Raw genomic sequence first — 20085 nt, 5'->3', positions numbered from 1 at the left:
AGGCAGATGCTATAGTGCCAGGATGCTGAACCTATGGCAGGAAGGAAACATTCTGGTGTTGTTTCTAGCCTCGTCTTTATTGACCTGCTTACAGAAACTGCCTCTCCTGTTAACCCCTATTACATTGTAACAGCCAAGGCGAAGCGCCCATCGACCTGAGTGATGTTGAGTGGGTTCCCTACCCAGATGGTCATTAGGGCAGAGAACCGGTTGTTAAATTATTTGAATCCCACCACTGGAATAGAAGGTAGCTGATGCTATTGAGGCATAGCCTGTACTCTTTGAGGAAGATCACCAGCTAATTAGAGAGATCTCTTCCCGCTACATAGTCCAGAAATAGCTCCTCAAAGCCTTGGATGTAGCCTTCAGAGTCCTTCAAATGTTACCACCAAGCGGTAATTGCTATTGTGATGAAAACTACATGGACAGTAATCATATTAGCTGTATTAGTTTAATTTACATGTAAATTGCATTTTGTCCTGGCCTTGTTTTAAGTTTTGGAGGGCAGTTCTCTGCATGCTATCCAAACAGCCGAGTGTAACTCTCAATCAGAGCCAAGCTGTTCAACTCCGATATAGATTCCCGGCTGTTCTTTATAACCCTGCTTTTTCTCCATCATCCAGTCTGAATTGCCGCATTGGCTCTATACTCACAGCACTGAGTTCACCATGATTATATATCAAGTCTGTGTTATATTTAGGGATATGCGGTCATATACCAATCATTTATATTTCAAAGCAAGGTTTGAATGCTAGGAGCAATACAATACTACTTTAACAAAGTCAAGAAAAGCTAACCCATTTATTAACAAAGCGTCTGGTCAGCATATCTTCACCGATAAAGGCCTTTACTGATAAATTACCTCTCATCCCTGCACAATATGCTGCACCAGATAAACTTCTTCAGCGCAGCCATTTCTTCCCGGGCAGACTTCCTATGCTCCTCATAGAATTTTAGAAGTTGAATTTCCTCCTATCACTTCTCCAACATAGCAGGGTTTTCTTTTTTTTTAAGGAGGAAACTTTCAGGAGAAAAACAAGTCATATTTATAAAATTGAAGAGGGGGAAATGAAAATAAAATATCTTGCTCTCAGGGAGAACAAAGGAAACTGATATATGTATTGGCCAGTAGTGTCTTTCCTGCTGGTCAGTAACTGTCCAGTATCCTGGGCTAAGAGGAGCATCTGAGTGTTTTAAACTGGATATATTGTAGTATGATGACATTTAGGAAACTTGGAAAGCCACCTAACCCCCTAGAAACCATCAAACCTGGATACCACCTATAAATTAGATTTGAGAATACAGAAGAGTTCCTAAATTACAATTAGTGCCCATTGTTGTTAAATCTATGATTGACACCTCCTTTGGACCTCCAGATTTAGAACCAAGAATGAAGAACAACCAAATGTGGCCACATCAACTAAAGCCGCTGTGTACAGTTCAATACCATATGTACTATAGCCATGATGGTGAACCTAGGGGATACGTGCCCAAAGTGGCACGTGGAACCATTTCGCCTAGCACACATGGTGTTGTCTGTTCCTCGTCTGGGTTTGTGGCATGCATGCACGTGCGATGATCAGCTGGCCTTTGTGCTTGCAGTAGTGCTGGCAGCATGCACACCAACCAGCTGATTGGGGTGCATGCATGTGAGCCAGTAACTGGAAGACTAGGTGCAGGGGTGGGTTCCTGCCAGTTCTAACCTCTTCTATAGAAGAGGTTCCACAAATCTACAGTGCTGTTTAGAACCGGTTCCAGCTCCCTCCCCCTCCACCCATCTGCACATCATCAAGATGAAGAGCAAGATGAGGAATTCTGGGAGTTGAAGTCCACAAGTCTTAAAGCTGTCACGTTTGAACACCCCTGGGTTTTTTTTCCCTAAAGGGTTAGGGATGCAAGGATCTTGTAACTTGACAGCTTTAAGACTTGAGTTCTTCAATGCCAGAGTTCCTGAGCCAACATGACTGGAGGAGGAATTCTGGGAGTTGAAGTCCACAAGTTTTAAAGCTGTCAAGTTTGAACACCCCGGGGTTTTTTTTTCTAAAGGGTTGGGGGTGCAAGGGTCTTATAACTTGACAGCTTTAAGACTTGCACACTTCAGTGCCAGAGTTCCTGAGCCAACATTTTGGTTGCTAAGCAAGAGCGTTGTTAAGTAAGTTTCAACACATTTTACAAGTTGGGCCATGCGCACCCAGTCACATGACTGCCAAGCCACTCCTGTTCAACTGGCAAGCCACTCCCATAAAGCAGGCCACTCCCATAAAGCAGGCCACACCTACAGAAGAGGTTCTAAAAAAATTTGACTGACTAGGTAACTGGTGCGCATGTGCACGCTGGAAACCAGATGTTCATTTCCTGGCAGGCTCATGCACACACATGCCCCCTCTGCAGCTCCTCTTCCAGGTTGTACGGGTGACAAGCACACACACACACACACGCCTTTTGGTACTCTGTGCTGAAAAGGTTCGCCATCACTGTAATAGCAGTAGACTTATATACCGCTTCATAGGCCTTTCAGGCCTCTCTAAGCGGTTTACAGAGAGTCAGCATATTGCCCCCAACAATCTGGGTCCTCATTTTACCCACCTCGGAAGGATGGAAGGCTGAGTCAACCCTGAGCCGGTGAGATTTGAACCGCTGACCTGCTGATCTAGCAGTAGCCTGCAGTGCTGCATTTAACCACTGCGCCACCTTGGCTCATATGTACTATAGCATTCAGTTCAACATAGGGTATTTTCAAGTCAGATACATCTCTGAACATCTCCAGAAATGTTTTAAGTTCTTTTCATTGCAAAAGGCAGTACACCAGAAACTCTCGCCATTGAAACACATTGAGGAATCTGCTAAGATAATATCTCTGAAACAATGACCCAACAGGGCAAGGGTGGTCCAGTTATTAAAAATCAGTTTCAGGGAATTAAAGAGCAGAAAAGTATCATTAATACAGAAGGGAAAATAGTGTCCTAAACACTATTGCCAATTACATTTTGGCGACATGTCATAACATTTGTTTCTTCTTATACGTCAGAAAACAATTCAATAGAAAAAATATTTATGAAAATGTTAATATTAATTGGGAAGCCATCTGTCCATTTTTTGTTTTAATTTTCTGCTAAATCATATTTTTTTTGTTTGCATATTCTGCCCAATTATAGCTGCTATGCAAATTCGATGAATTCGTGTTTCTGAAGCATGGAAGACGTGATGTTGCCAAATTGCTCAATTCCTTAGAAGGAATGGATTAAAAAGGGGTATCCACCTCTTTTGCTGCAAAGGGATAATGCCAACATGGCATTTCAGTAGTAAATTTCCCTTGTAACATCTATGAGCATTGTTTCCAGTTAATTCAGAATACGAGGGCTAACTGCTTCATACTGTATTCCACTCTATGGGCTGCCTCTGATGGAGAAATATTTTAAATGATGTCGTGACTTGAGGGAAATATTTCAGAATATGACAACAGGAATATAGAAAAATCATCTAGATTATAATGCAGCTGAGAATTCTTATCCCAAAAGAATAATGGCCATATTCAAAGTATTCCAGATTACTTTCACATTCTACAATCGCTAAGCAAAGTGCTTACGTGATTCTTCATGTGATCAGACTTGATTTTATGACCATTTTTACCACAGTTGTTAACTGAATCTAGCTTCCCCCCATGCTTTGGCTTGTCAGAAGGCAGCTGAGAATGCAATTAACAAGGATGATGCAATGGTTCTATTTTTCAGCAAAATCAAACCATCATTAAAACGATGGTCATAAACTGAGGCCTACCTATATTTGTATCATATGGAATTCAAAGGAACAGAATCCTCAGTGAAAGCGATCTGAGATATTCGACTTACGCTTTGTAGCATTTTGGAGAAAACTATTGTTTGACAATTATTGAATGATCATGTTACATTTGTGATGAAGTTCATTGTTTCACATGTTTTTTTTCATTCCTGCCGAGCAGAGGAACGGAGGGTGACGTTTTGGAAGTGAAGTCCCCAGTTAAGTCATAAGATGCTGCATTCAGAATGGAGATGAAAAAGTGCACCTGTTCTGCTTTATTCCTTCACTCTTACAATCTTAGTAAGATTAAAAATTTGCAAGTCCAATTAGCAGTGAAAATCTTTGTAAATAAAAGTTAAATTAAGCATTGCTATTTGGCGAAAACCTCCGGTGAGTTTTAAAATAGTAAAACATGGTCATAACCCTTTTTTTTCATGCAATGCAATGTAATAATTGTGCTAGAGACAGATGTAGACTCAACAAGAGTAGGATATAAATATTCATTCATTTTTTTAAATGAATATTTTATTCCTAGGGTTCAGATCGAGTGTTTAAAACATTCCAAATTTTTAAACAGAAAACAGAAGATATCTGAGTACCAAATTATAAACATAAAGAAATTACAATATTTCTGCTGAAATATTGCATGTATTTTTTTATAGTTGTGTGTGCATGTATGTATTCATGTATGTGAACTGTACTATGTACAGAAAAGAGACATGGTAAGGAGGAGGTGGTGGTGGTGGTGGTGGAGGAGGAGGAGGAGGAGGAGGAAGAGGAGGAGGAGAATAATGATGATCCTTCAGATTACTGCTTCTAAGCTAAAGTGAGTTACAATAGCCCTTGTGCATTTTTTTTCTTTTTGTAACTCTACACGGTTTATCAAACATGCCTTAGAGCTTGGCATTTTAGTATCTTAGAAGTAAATTTGCATGAGCTTGATTAAATCTCACTCTGTCAAGACTTGATATATTGAATTTCTCCAATTTGCTCCAAATTCGTTGTATTCTGCTCCTACCCTTCATGGAATCTCTCATTATCGCTAGCTTTTATCATTTTATTATTGGATCCATGCAATTCCTCTCTTCACCTTCCACGTTGTTAATGAATCAGTGATCCTTGATATTCTTTTCAGAAGCCCATTTGACATCTTTCAACTAGTCAGTGCACAATACATAATTACACTGTTTAATTTTACTCCCATTTTGTATCTATTTGACAGCAGCTCCATCAAATACGAATATTATTAGCTTGCCCAGGAGAACTGCTATATTCAATATGAAATGCATTACAAACCTTTATGCTATACCATCTTATCAAAGAACGACATATTAACCGAGCCTTGTATAAATTAATCATGCAGAAAATGATTTTGTCAGTTATCCTTATTTCTATAGATACTTGTGAACTGACAAGTTTATTAATGGTGAAATAAGCAAAGCATGTAGCTTAAATCAGTACGATTCTCTTAGATGTATTGTAATTGAATACATCACTAGTGGTCCTTGGGTTATGCCCATTCATTTAGAAACTGTTTAAAGTTACATCAGGGTCGAACAAGGGGGACTTACAACCAGTCCTCGCGGTTCCAGCCATCGCAGCATCTCTGCAGTTATGTGACACTCAGTGTTTGGCTTACAATTGTTGAGTTGCGGCAAACTGTGATCATCAGGTAATCACAATCTCCAGTCTTCTCTGCCAGCTTCTCACAAGTGCAGGGAGTCCTTGACTTATGATCACAATTGAGACTGGAACTTCCATTGCAAGGCGAGCGGTTGTTAAGTGAGGTGCACCCAATTTTATGACCTTTTTTTGGTCACAGGTGTTAAGCGAATCGTCCCAATTGTTTAAATGAATCACACGAATTTCATTAAGTGAAACTGGCCTTCCACCATTGACTTTGCTTGTCGGAAGCCCCCTGGGAAGGACATAAATGGAGTTTTTGTGACCCAGGATGCTGCAACCCACCAACGAGTGGGTTGCCAAGTGCCTGAATTTTCATCACATGACTGTGGGGACACTGGGATGGTCAAAAGTACGAGGATCAGATGTAAGTAACCTTCTACAGTGCCACTGTAACTTTGAACGGTTGCTAAATAATTACTATTACTATTTATTATATATTACTATGCTATAATTATACTATAGTATTATATAATTATAATATATATATATATATATATATATATATATATATATATATATATATATATATATATATTATAGTAATTATTACTATAAATAATAATTTACTATTATTCTTCTCATCCTTCCTATTACCTATCTCCTCCCACTTATGACTATAACCATGTTGCTTGTATTTTTAAAATTTATATTGTTCCATTGTTTCCTAGTCTGATTTGATTGCTTATTAATAATGTATGACTATCAATAATTGTTGTATCTTATGATTCTTGATGAATGTATTTTTCCTCTCTTTTTTTCCTTTTATGTACACTGAGAGCATATGCACCAGAGACAAATTCCTTGTGTGTCCAATCACACTTGGCCAATAAAGAATTCTATTCTATTCTATCCCAAGTGAATGGTCGTCAGCCAAGGACGATCTGTAAAGTCAATGGGGAAGATGGCAGGAAGTCAGAAATCATTGAATTAAGGTAGTAAAAAATAAGGAAAAAAACCAGTCCATTCACTTTAAGTGGAGAAAGAGGAAACGTTGCAATCACTTCAATCCACAAAAGATTGTTACAAGCAAAAGTAAAGAGTTTTTTAAGACAGTCCAATAAGGATTAAATTCGCCGTTTTAGTCTTACTTAGAGGACTAATATCTTTAAAAGAAAAACATTTTCTTAGGGCAATCTTCTGAAAGTAAAAGAAAAAAAACCCCACCAGATGGAATACTTTCACTTCTTCTTTCCTTCCGGAGCCATCTCCGACTATGTCAGCCTGGGGGCTGCTGGTTGGAAGCGCTTTCCTTGGGTCGACCAGGGACTTCGCTGTGTCCCTGTGACAGCAAGTTTTTGTCTTCCTAGTCACCGTCTCTTCGGGACGGTTTAGGTCCTACCGGACCGTCCAGGGGCAAAAGTGTCATCGGCAGACAGACTGAGTCCACACGATGTATCGTCGCGGCGTTGGCTCCTCCCCAACATTTTTTTTTTTTGCCCACCTATGTTCTGTAGTGCTTTCCCCACAGAATTGCTCACAATACCCACACACTTGCCCGTGTGCTCTATAGAGCTTGCCTGCAGCACCTCTGCATCTGTCAGCCTCCTTGACTGGTACTCCCATGTCTTTCCACTTAAAGGCCTGCACAGTCTTGGGATAAGAACAGTAACGGGGATGCGGTTGCTATCCACTGTGGTCATGTGCCATTGTACTTTATGACCGTATTGCTTAGTGATGAAAATTCTGCTTTCAATGGCCATTGTAATCTAAGGACTCAGGGGTGGGTTCCGGCAGTCACTACTGCCAGTTTGCTCGTTGGTGTGCCATGCGTGCTCCGCATGCATATATAATATGCATGCGCAGAAGCAAAAAACAAGATGCCTACGGAGAACCGGTTCGGGGGAATGGCAGGTCTGGGTTGCTGCTGGTTCCAGCGACCCAGGCTGCCAAACCACTACCGGTTCAGCCGAACTGGTCTGAACCGATAGGTACCCACCACTGCAAGGACTAAGTATATCTTAGCAATTGTTCAATACTCTACATGGTTTTATGATCATTGAGGAACCTGGGGTAATTTTAAACAATTGTGAGAAGATGCTGCAGTGTAAATAACCCCCCCACACAGAGGCTCAGATGCACGCAGAGAGAATAAGCCATTGATTATATTGCTTAATACGATTAATTCATTCTTGCTATGTTTTATTTTTAAGTAATGGTTTGGTTAATGTAAATACATTCATTTGGAAATTAATCTTTGCATATTAATTAGCAATAGTGACACAGTAAATCTAACTGCTAACACAAAACAATGTAACTTCATTTACAGTATAAACATGTGCACATACTTTATACAGATGCACATAAGCAGGAATAAATACAACCTGAAAATGATCTAAGATTAAATAAACCCACAACTCATTATGTCTTCACAACAAATGAAGAAATCAATAGAATGGAACAAGTTGCTTTAATTCTCTATGTCATCTAAGGGTGCAGCCATTTGGCTTCTGTTAAAATGCTCTCATTTGGTCTGCACACTGGCAGAAAATTATGCCAAAATAAATTGTGGTGCCCTCTTTGCCAACGCCTCCTATGTCTTGAGAGTACCGGGTGGCTCCATTCTTACTGTTTAATGAAGGACAAGGAAGAAAAACAGTTGATGAATTCCCAACTTTCTTTTCCTTCTACTTACTAATGAGAAAAATAATTAGTTGTTTGGTTTAACTTGTAGGGCAGAGATAGTATTTAGCTGTCAAACTTGGGGGGAAAATAGGTTGCAGTTTAAAGATGAACCACACCTTAATGTGTATATTACTCCATGCAACAAGCAATATGGCATGGAAACAATAATATATAATAATAACAATAATAGTGCACCATTTGCATTGTCAAATTCATCGTCAATCAATTGAGTCCTCCGGGATTGGGCGTCCTATAAATCTAATAAATTAAATTAAATTAAATTAATTGCAAAAGGCAGCTTTATTTGGAACAACTTACATCCTGCAACAATACCTCTAGCAAACATCAACATCTGCTTATACCAGTTTCTTGGGAAGCCCTTAATAGGTGACAAGAATGCCAAATCCAATCTGAACATCTGGCTTTCCATGCAATGAACTTTAAGATAAAATGATATTATCCACATTTTTGCATATTTCTGTACTCCTTTAGAGCTACCAAGCTACCCACTTTACCCTCTGGTTCACAGGTCACATTTTGGAGAGAGAGGACTGCTGGTTTGAAAGATAGGTCAGAGGCCCTCTATGTCAAAATTGAACAGCCCTCTCTGAACAGAAGAGGGGGGGACACAATATCATCTATCTCCACTCTATAACACACTCCTTTCAGAAGTTCCAAGAAGGCCCATTTGCATCACCCAGGTGACCCTGAGGACACAGATGTACTTCTAAGTGGCCTCAATGACTCTCTAAAAGAATGCAAATGGACAGCTGTCTGCAAGGAATATAAATCCTTCCATTCCTCCACCAGCCAGTCAGAACTGCAGAAGCTTCTTGTATAAGAAGTGAAACGTATTCAAAGAAAAAGCAGAAAGTCCAGTTGCCTCTTGAAATAGCAATAGCAGCTAGACTTATATACCGCTTCATAGGGCTTTCAGCCCTCTCTAAGCGGTTTACAGAGTCAGCCCCCAACAACAATCCGGGTCCTCATTTTACCCACCTCGGAAGGATGGAAGGCTGAGTCAACCCTGAGCCGGTGAGATTTGAACAGCTGAACTGCAGAACTGCAGTCAGCTGAAGTAGCCTGCAGTGCTGCATTTAACCACTGTGCCACCTCGGCTCTTGAAAAAGCACTTTTGGGATAAATGACAACTCCATACTGAGAACAAATGAGAAAAAAACCTTAGAATAACCACACCTTGATTCTGTTTGGTTTCAGAGGGGGGCAAGAAAAACTGGCAGGCTTTTGAGACTTGGTTACTGTACCCTACACCAATAGAGTTCAAATAAAGGATTCTCCAGTCCACTTGTGTCCGACTATAGAGGATGGTGCTCCATTTCTCAGTGAAGGAAGCCAGCATTGTCCAAAGGTGCTTCCATGGTCATGTAGTTAAGATGACTCTATGTCAAAGCACACAGAATGTTGTTACCTTCCAACCAAAGTGGTAGTTATTTATCCAAAGTGGTGGGATTCAAAAATGTTACTACCGGGTCTGTGGGCGTGGCTTTGGTGGGTGTGGCATGGCTTGGTGGGTGTGGCAGGGGAAGGATACTGTAAAATCCCTATTCCTTCCACACTCCAGGGGAAGGTTACTGCAAAATCCCCATTTCCTCCCAATCAGCTGGGACTCGGGAGGCAGAGACTAGATGGGGGCGGGGCCAGTCAGAGGTGGTATTTACCAGTTCTCCAAACTACTCAAAATTTCTGCTACTGGTTCTCCAGAACTGGTCAGAATCTGCTGAATACCACCTCTGAAAGTGATAGTTATTTATCTACTCGCATTTGCATACTTTTGAACTGCTAAGTTGGCAGAAGCTGAGTCAAGTAACTGTCTCACAGTGCTCAGGTCTCAAACCCGAGCTATCAACTTTCCAGCTGACAAGCTCTGTATCTTTAAACTGCTGAGCCATCACACATCCCTAGAAAGTTCCGGTAGTCCGTGCATTGTCTGTTTCATGACTTGGCCTACCTCAAGAGCTGACAGTAGCCTAGCATGACAAATAGAACTAGGCAGATCCCAATTCCTTACCGCATCATCAATCACATTGTAGATGAAGCGTGCTAGATTGTGTTGACAACAAAAACTGCATGAGACAATATTTTTTAAAAATGGTATTTTAAAAAATGGTAGTTGAAAACTTTAATCTGGCTCAGTTGTGCGCTGGAGATGAGATCAAAACAATTTAATGAGAACGTGTCATATTAAAATATCGAATTCACACAATAGTTTGGGTGGACATGAAGATGGACATGAGTGGAATTCAATATTGGCTGAGCGAACCCAGCCATCCAAAAGGATATGTCAAGATCAAGTTAAAATTTATTTTATTTTCTATTTCTTAAAAAGCAAAGACTGCAACAAGACGACCTCAGTATACAACATTTACCCAAAAGGAAGATGAAGGTTTTATTCCTTTAAAAAAAACTATTTGTGATTTGGAAATAAAGGGTAATCTTACCTTAGAACAGAACCCCCCAAAAAAGTATAAGAACATAACTATTGAAAAATACACAAGGTGCAATTGATTGCAGATACTATAAAACCTGAATACTTAATAGTATTCCCTAACAATAACTCACAGTCCTTCCAGACATTCAATGGATTCATCTTAGCCATTGTTTTGTTCTTGAAGTCCATGGTAGTCTTGGTGAGTGTCTCCAAAATCATAATCTAAAGACATCCTACCTTCTTTCTTTCATTCTTTTTTCAATGTTCATCTTTTACAACCATATGGTACCACTGGAAAAATCAGTACTTTAAACACTGTCTGTTGCCAATTAAACATTTGTATCATCGATTATCTTGTCTGTCATTGGATTCCTCGAGGAATTATTTCTCTTTCCTTTTTTAACATACTGTCCAGTTTTTAACATTCTTGACTCGAGAAAATAAAATTGCCTAGCATCTTAAAAACAAAATTGTCTAGCATCTTCATTCCCACCTTGTCAACTGTGAACCGACTAAGCTTGCTGATTGACATCGCATTTGTCACCTTAATTTTTAATATTAACCTCCGTGTTTCACTTTTCATTGTTTACCTAATGAGCTTCTCTAATTCTTCTTTATTTTCAGATAACAAGCTGATGTCATTTATGTATTGCCAATAATTATATTTTTGACCTCTAATTTCGATTCAAGTTGTCATCTCATCCAAACTTGTGATTCTTATGTTTACTGCAATAAGGTACCAAGATGTGGAAACAATATGCATCCTTCTTTGTTTTGAACCACTTATTTTTTAATCTTATTTTCTTATAGTACTTTATTATTTTTTGTGATATTCCACATTTTGTTTTAATATTCCAGTAGGGCTCTATACATTGACTACACGTGTGCCCCCAGATACGTCTTAATTTAACTTAAATATTTTTACATTAGTAAGTAATGGTCTAGTGCCCTGGAAGCGTCTTAGCTGAATGGATTGAATTTCTTCGTGACCCATCAAAAGCGCGTTCCACAAAAGCGCGGTCGACGAAATCGCGTATGTGACATCATCACAACGCGACGAAAAAGATCTAAAAATTGAAATAAAAATTAAATTACAGCAAGCCGATTCACATAAAGGTAAGGGTTAGGTTAAGGGTTAGGGTTAGGTTAAGGGTTAGGGTTAGGGTTAGAGCGTTAGTGTTACGTTTAGCGTTAGGTTAAGGGTTAGCGTTAGGTTTTTCGTTACGTTAAGGGTTAGGTTTAGGGTTAGGTTTAGGGTTAGGTTAAGGGTTAGGTTTAGGGTTAGGTTTAGGGTTAGGTTTGGGGGGGTTAGGGGAAGGTTTTAGCTTTATTTTTACATTTTTCGATCTTTTTCTATCTTTTTCGTCGCGCTGCGATGACGTCACATACGCGCTTTCGTCGACCGCGATTTTGTCATCCGCGGTTTTGTGGTAGAACCGAATTTCTTCACTTGTTTTTTTAAATATCCATCTTGATTCTAATGTCCTTTAGTGATGTTCATGTGTACAGTTTGTCTACACTGTTTGAAATATTTACTATGATAAAGAATAATCTTAATAAAATTCTAATGACTTACTGCCTGCGTTGTTGCATTGGCTCTATCCAAATGTTTATGTGACTAAAAATTCTTCTATTATTCCAAAATTTGCATGTAATTATCTATCATAATGCAGTATCAGTTCTTAGCGCTGCATTTAGTATCTCTCGCAATTGTGTAAAAATTGTATTAACTGTATTTTCACAAATTCTATCGGGTTAGAGCACATGCTAGAAAGCCAGCTTGATGTAGTGTTTAAGGTATAAGGCTAGGAACCAGGAGACCATGAATTTTAATTTTACCTTAAGCACAAAACCAATTGAATGATGTTGGGCCACTCACTCCCATGAGCCCCAGAAAAGTGGCAATGGAAAAACATTACTGAAAATCCTTGCCAAGAAAATTTCAAGGACTCATCCATGCAGTCATCCAGAGTAAAAAAAACCAAACTGACTTGGAGTCTATTTCTTTAAAATGGACATATTTAACAATGTATTATTGTCTCCCTATTCCTTCATATGGATATAATTTTTTTATTGTATAATCATCTACTTCTTACCACTGTGTGTACACACTTATTTCTTTATTTACTCATTGTGTTTCTATATTAACCAATTCAATAAAAATGACTCCTGGTACTATTGGTTCACAACATAAAGACCAATAAAAACGCAAGCATCCCCATAACGATGGCCATTGATTTTCCAAACAACTATGGGACATCCCTGACTTTCGCAGATTTCACAAAGCTAACAGTAGGTGTCCAAATGTAACTTAAAGATCTTATTTGATTCATAGTTACCCTGACTTTACAAAAGCTTCTTAATAACATCTCAAATTGTTCCTAAGCATTACAAACCATGTATTCCTTCTCAGATTTCATTTTATTGTTTAGCATTTAAGGAACTGCTAATCTGTATAAAACACAATATCTAGTAACTGAATAAATTAAGTGGAAGAATTGTAACTGTAGTGCAATGTTTTTGAAATGTTGTTTCATTGCTTCAAGCAAGGCAAATATTATCTGTAGAAGACAATGTCTTCCTTCTTTCCTCCCTCCATCCCTCCCTTCTCTCTCTCCCTTCCAGATTCAAGTCTTCCAGAATAGACTTGCAAGGTTGGTAGATCTCTCTTTCTCTACCAGAGGTGGGTTCCTACCAGTTCGCACCAGTTCGGTAGAACCGGTTCATCAAATCTACCGAACCGGTTAGAAGAGGTTCCACCAGTGGACTTGGAAAGCAGGCCACACCTACAGAAGAGGTTCCCAAAAATTTTGAAACCCACCACTGACACACACACACACACACACACAGACTCACACAGAGAGAGAAAGAGAAAGAAAGGAAGAAATAAATAAAAAAGAAAGAAAAAGTGAGAGATGAAAGAAAAAAAGGAAAAAGGGACAGAGAGACAAAAGGAAGGAAGGAGAGAGAGAAAGAGAGAGAGAGAGAGAGAGAGAGAGAGAAAACACATGGTCGGCAAGCCACTCCCACCAGGTCACATGGCCGGTAAGCCACACCCACAGGGTAGGTTCGTATTTTTTTTTTGAAACCTACCACTGTTCTCTACCTATAGAAAAAGATATCCAAATTATCATATATATTTTTTGGCATGTTCTTCCACAAACCATACGATAGCATCCTTCCTCTAGGCAGGAAAACAGAAGACAGGGGTCAAAGCAAGGTTAGATATTTACTGAATTATACATTTTATTTTAGGTGTAAGAAAATGTAATTTTGAGAACAGAGACTAACCTCATTGCTCTGGATGTACAAACTATTTCAGCCCTGTTTATCTAGGTAACAGTTTTTTTACAGATTTCCATCAAGGTCATCTTATATACTCTCTAGGTTACCGATGGATTCTAGGCCACATCAGCAGTAGCGAAGATGGTATTCAGAGCTGATGTGAGGATTTCTTAATGTGGAACTCTCCATTATCATCATGCCAGGTAAACGTTATCTGCTTTCTGTGTTTTAACAGGCATTCCAGCAGCTGCCTACTAAATAGTTTGACATCTGGCGGCTTCATGGGCATACCAATGAAAGGGGAGAGGGAGGATCTTTTTAGTTTCCAACCCAGTTTGGGATTAGATGATAGTCCAAATATCTATCTAGTCCAATCTTGCCCAATTTCTTAAATACCTTTCTGACTTGCCAGCTATTTTGAACCCAGGAGTATCATAAAGGGTGCCCGTATTTCCACAATCTTCCAAGAGTTCCCTTTTCCTGCATGACAAGGCTTGGGGAGAAAAATCTGCATATTGGAACAGACTCAAAAAAACCCCCAACCCACTCGAGTTTCTGTAATGAATTGTTATTGCTGCTGAAGGAGTAGCGGGGCAGTTACAGCAGGCCATTAATTAAAAGGCAATATTTGGGAGGCACGCAGAGCTCCACACATTTTAACCAGCTGTAGGTTAACAACCAACTCTTCTTTTCCCGAGCACGAAGATGCACCTGTTGATTCCCCACCCACCGAGTTAAGAGGGAGGCGCGGGAAGAGCCCTTGCCAATAAAAAGGGGCTCCTGCTGCCTTTTTCGCCCCCAAAGTTAAACTGCATTTCAGTTGCCAGCATCTCCCCCCCCCGCCCACTCAAAACTCGACCACCCGAAGGATCAAGCGTCCCGCTAGGCGCCCCTGCGCTCCCCTCTGCGCGGGATCCGTGGGTCTTTTCCTAAAAATCCACGCGATTCAAGGAGGAGGGGGGGGAGAGCCAGCTTGCCGAGGTGGCGCAGTGGTTAGAGTGCAATACTGCAGGCTACTTTAGCTGACTGCTAGCTCGGCAGTTCGGCGGTTCAAATCTCACCGGCTCAGGGTTGACTCAGCCTTCCATCCTTCCGAGGTGGGTGAAATGAGGACCCGGATTGTTGGGGGCGATAGGCTGACTCTGTAAACCGCTTGGAGAGGGCTGAAAGCCCTATGAAGCGGTATATAAGTCTAACTGCTATTGCTATTGCTGAGGGGCTGATGGGTGTTGGCAACGCCGCCTCCTCCCGTCCTCCCTCCCTTCCTCTCTCGGGCTCTCCGAGGCTTAGCAGAGGCCTACAACCCCAGCCTGAAGGCAAGAGCCGCGGAAGAGAAGTTCCTGAAGGCGGACACGGCGGAACGCGTGTGGCCAAACTCGCCTCGCTTGCTCGGCGGGCGAGGCGCTCCGTTCGGCTCTCCTCCTTCTGGCGGCACCTGCTGCCGCAGCGGCCAAAGGGAGGGCCGGCTTCAGTGTTTCCTGTGGAAATCCCGGAGCCTTCAGCTCCTCCTCTCGATTCCTCCGCCACCCCCGCGCGTGTTTTGCGGGCTGGGGATTGAGGAAGGGAGGAAGGAGCGGAGCGCGTTGGCTGTTGTCGCTTCTGCCTTCTGCGTCTGACCGCCCCCCCCCCCGCTTCCCCATCCTCCTCCTCCCCGACCTCCTCGTCGCTTTCTGCCGCTGGGCTGTGGCGTCCCGGCGCGGCCACCCACCCACCCACCCACCGCCGGCCTCCAGGAGCAGCCTTCTTCCGAGCCGGACGATCTACACCCCCTTTGCGTCTTCGGGGAGGGGGAAGGGGAAAAAAAGCAAGGAAGGGGGGGATCTTCGGGTCCCCGCAGCGCTTCCCCGATGGGCAGTTTGCTGAGCGGCGTCAGCTTCAAGGAGCCCACCACGGTGGAGGACTGTGACTCGACCTGGGAGACGGATTCCGAGCCCGAGCCCGAGCTGCAGGACCCCGGCGGGGGAGAAGGGCCACCGTTGGAGCAGGCGGGCGGGGGCAGCAGCAGCAACGACGGCGACGACCCAGCGGCTGACCGGCAGCAGCAGCAGCCGCCAGAGGAACCGCTCCCTGCGGCAGGCGGCCGGCCGGAAGCCGCCGCCACCGCCGCCGAGAAGCGCGAAGGGGCTGCCGAGGAAGAGGAGGCGGAGGAGGAGCAGGTGGTGGCGGTGGAAGAGAAGAAGGAGAAAGGGGAGGAAAAGAAGGAGGAAGGAGGAGGAGGAGACGGGCTGAACGAAGAAGACGAAACGGAGGGCAAGGAGCAGGGAGAGAGCGAAGCCCCCGGGCCCGAACAGGTAACCCGGGACCCCTTGCAAACTTCTGCCGGGGAGGTTGGCGGGCTGGGGGCGGGCGTGCATCAGTCTCTTGGACGGGACCGTCGGCGCTCACCTTGCCCAGCGCCGCGCTCTCTTCCAAGGTTGAGCCTGGCTTTCCTGGAACGGGCGCGCAGATGGAGGCTGGTGGAAGCCAAGGTTACCAAAGCATTTCTGGCTCCGTTTCCCCCCTCGGCCCTGGCTTTGCCCCCTTTCGCTGCCTTCCCTCCGCACCCCCTTTCGATATTTGCCTGCTTTGGTGAGTTGGAAGCTAGGCGTGGCCTCCCCACCCACCCCGGGTGTTAGAAAACGGGCTGGACGGGTAGGCGAAGTGGAGGGAAACACACCGGGAGCAGCGGGTTAGTTGGCCACCTTTTGCCCTGGCTTAGTCATCCCGCCTGGGTTTGGTTTTTTTCCTTTCCTGTTGCGTCCGGGGCATGGTTGGAGAAAGCGGAGTTGTGTAAAAGCAGTGTTTCTCAACCTTGGCAACTTGAAGATGTCTGGACTTCAAGTCCCAGAATTCCCCAGCCAGCGAATGCTGGCTGGGGAATTCTGGGACTTGAAGTCCAGACATCTTCAAGTTGCCAAGGTTGAGAAACACTGGTGTAAAGAAAGGCTGGGGTTGGTTGCATTCCTCCTCGGCAGACTGAACAAGCCGGCCTGGTGTTCTCTCTCGGAAGGATTGTGGTGATTGTTAACATTAAGAATCACAAGATTTGCCTAATCCAAGTTGCTTTCCTTCTGCAACCTCCGCTTCAGAGAACGATGCGATTGAAGGCAAAATGCCGTTTTCAGAAGTAGATTTGCTTTGAGGGTCCCGTTGAGAGCAACCCTTTCTAGGCTTTTGCAGGAGTTTCCCTGTCTACAACTGAAATAACTTAACGGAAGAGGCTTCAAGAAATAGATATATTGCTGTACCCTACTTCTGCTTTTATCCAATTCTCTGATGGTTTCTTTTCTTTAGGGGAAAAAAAAACTTAGAATTGATATATTTTTATTCTCTTCTGGGAAGAGGTCAGCTTTCAATACTGTTTCCAATTCACAAGCTTAATATCACGTTAAAAGAAAAAATCATTGCAATGTGCCCATTTTGACTGTTTTGACGGTAGTATTGTATGCTACCATAGAATGACTCCTGTAAAAGTATAGGAGTTAGGACACAGGGCCAAATTTCAGAGAGCTTTACATTCAATATTCATTCATTCATTCATTCATTCATTCATTCATTCATTCTCTCTCCTCTCTCTCTCTCTCTCTCTCTCTCTCTCTCTCTCTCTCACACACACACACACACACACACACACACACACACAACATTCAAGATGTATGTGTGTGTGTGTGTTTTCTGTTTGCACATTAACATATGCCTGGATTTGTTTTCTGAAATCATTCCGATGTGTTTTCCAGTGCAATCCTATATATATATATCCCAACAGATAGTCCCGCTAAATTTAATGGACATACACATAAATGATGTCTTTAAATAGATATATATATATATATATATATATATATATATATATATATATATATGTATGTATGTATGTATGTATGTATGTATGTATGTATGTATGTATGTATGTATATATATATATATATATATATATATATATATATATATATATATATATATATATATATATACGTATGTAAACATTTCTGAAATTTAGAAGAGGGCAAAATGTATAGTAATAAATCTGTATTATTTTGTGTGTTGATAAAATTCAGAGTACCATTTTCTCTTAAAATATGGAAAGAAAACATTTTATAAAGGCTATACTGTAAACTCTTCACTGTTTTTATTTAATAATTATTTTCCAGCAGTTGTCTTTTCTCTATGCATCTACTTTGGTTTTTGTTTTTATTAAACTTGAAAATTATAATACACAGTTTTCAAACTATAATGTAGTTTCTGAATTTGAATTTCAGGTGTAAGAAAATGTAATTTTGAAAATATAACTTCTGCACTGAATTATGATTTCCTTTGCAGCTACTTTTCCTAGCTCTCATCAGTGTATTTAAGTTACTGCGTCCTCTTTTTTTTAACGTTATAGATGCTTTAAATAGTTCACCTTTTGGTCATAGGTAGAAAGGCAGGATATATATGTATATCGACTTACAGAGTTGCTATTGAGAAAACGTCCTAGATGAGTCAACAAAGTCTTCCAAGATTTGAACTCAACTTGAATTTGACTTGAGTTGACTATAGCAAATAATCTCTGGAATTTCTGGAATTTGCATTAGGCTCAAGGACTTTGGGATTATTCAGGCAAAACTTAGTCTAGCATTATAAATTTGCTACCTCTCTCCTGGCACATGCTTGTATTTCAGTAATCATTTTAAATCCATTTGTGTAATATTAATGGTCCTAGAATCATATTGTTGTAAGCCTCAGTCATTTATTTCATTTACTACATACTCGTTTGTATGCTAGTAGAAACCTGACCACTGAAAATAACCATTGCCCAGAGAAAATAAAATACAGTTTATAGCTAACGATTGGTATTACCTATGTCTTTATCAAAAGCTATATATTCCTAAAAAGATGCATCCCCAAGAAAGTGTCTAAAACACATGCATAAAAGCATTCATTCCAAGGTGTTTGAGATAGACAGATAGATCATTAGTTATTTTAATTCAGTGTTGCCCAACTCTAGATAATGAGAAAAATAATTAGTGTTAATTATAAAGGAAGTATAATAAAACGATTACAGAAATAGTAAGAATGAAGTGCAATGCAATATACACTAAAGTAACAATGCCATTGTTATTAGTTTGCCTGAGTATCTTCTTATGTAGTTGGTAAAGTTCCTGATTAGATGAATATTGTTGAGATGCAGAGATGCAAATTTCGCTCTCAGCTTTATTCGGGGTACTCTAGGAGGCTCCAATCTTTCAAAATGATGGATAATGATTAAAGTGCTTTATCTAATACAATGTGGTTAAGAATAGAAGTATGACTAATGAAAAGAAGAGCCACTAAAACAGAATGGATGCCAGGCTGTGTGCACTTACGTGGGAGTAAGCCTTCTTGAAAACAATGTGACTGATTTCTGAATAGATATATACCGTATGCAGGATTGCACTGTAAGGGTGCTTATTATTTCCTAATCTGCAGCTCTGAACCAAACCCCAGCTGAAGTTTATATGAATGCTACTAAACATCGGAAAACATCAGCCCTGATTCTGGATATGCAGTTTGCAGGTTCTTCCTTAAACATAAATAGTTATTTTGATCATTTAAAGTCTTCATTCAAGTTCGTTTAATATTTACAAATATTTTACTCAAAAGTATTTCTTGGATTAGTGTTAGTTTAAGTCACCGGACAGATTTGACTTACACACACACACACACAGACACACACACACACACTGTCTTGCAGCCATCGGAATAGCTAATGCAGGTAGTCCTTGACTTATGACTATAATTGAGCCCAAAATATCTCTGCCTAAGCGTGACAGTTGTTAAAACAGTTTTGCTCCGTTTCTTGCCTTTCTTGCCACAGTTGCTAAGAGAATCACTGCAGTTAAGTTTGTGACACACTTATTAAGTGAATCTGGCTTCCCCATTGACTTTGCTTGTCAGAAGGTTGCAGAAGGTGATACATGACTGACCGCGGGACACAGCAACCATCCTAAATAGCAATAGCAATAGCAGTTAGACTTATATACCGCTTCATAGGAAAGCCCTCTCTAAGCGGTTTACAGAGTCAGCATATTGTCCCCAACAATCCGGGTCCTCATTTCACCCACCTCGGAAGAATGGAAGGCTGAGTCAACCTTGAGCCAGTGAGATTAGAACCGCTGAACTGCAGATAACAGTCAGCTGAAGTGGCCTGCAGTACTGCACCCTAACCACTGTGCAACCTCGGCTCTTATAACAAAAATATGAACCAATTGTCATGTGCCTGAATTTTGGTCCTCTAACTACAGGTATACTATAGTGGTCGTGAGTGT

General features: G+C 41.2%; 1 protein-coding gene across 2 annotated transcripts in view; it reads left to right on the top strand.

The window, feature by feature from the left end:
- The first annotated feature begins 15652 nt into the window (after positions 1-15652).
- Positions 15653-20085, top strand: part of OGFRL1 (opioid growth factor receptor like 1) — a 28620-nt gene continuing 24187 nt past the window's right edge. For both annotated transcript variants that reach the window (XR_015697089.1, XM_087718903.1), the window contains exon 1: positions 15653-16110. Coding sequence is in view for 1 of the 2 variants with exons in the window: in XM_087718903.1 (XP_087575029.1) it covers positions 15667-16110 (444 nt within the window). In the remaining variant the exon portion in view is untranslated. The remainder of the gene's footprint in view (positions 16111-20085) is intronic.

The sequence above is a fragment of the Thamnophis sirtalis genome, unplaced genomic scaffold, assembly GCF_051295495.1.
Source record: "Thamnophis sirtalis isolate CommonGarterSnake01/CBP01778 unplaced genomic scaffold, rThaSir2_p1.2 scaffold_6, whole genome shotgun sequence".
NCBI lineage: Eukaryota > Metazoa > Chordata > Lepidosauria > Squamata > Natricidae > Thamnophis > Thamnophis sirtalis.
The sequence above is the reverse complement of the archived record's forward strand: the minus strand, read 5'-3'. Positions and strand labels throughout refer to the sequence as shown.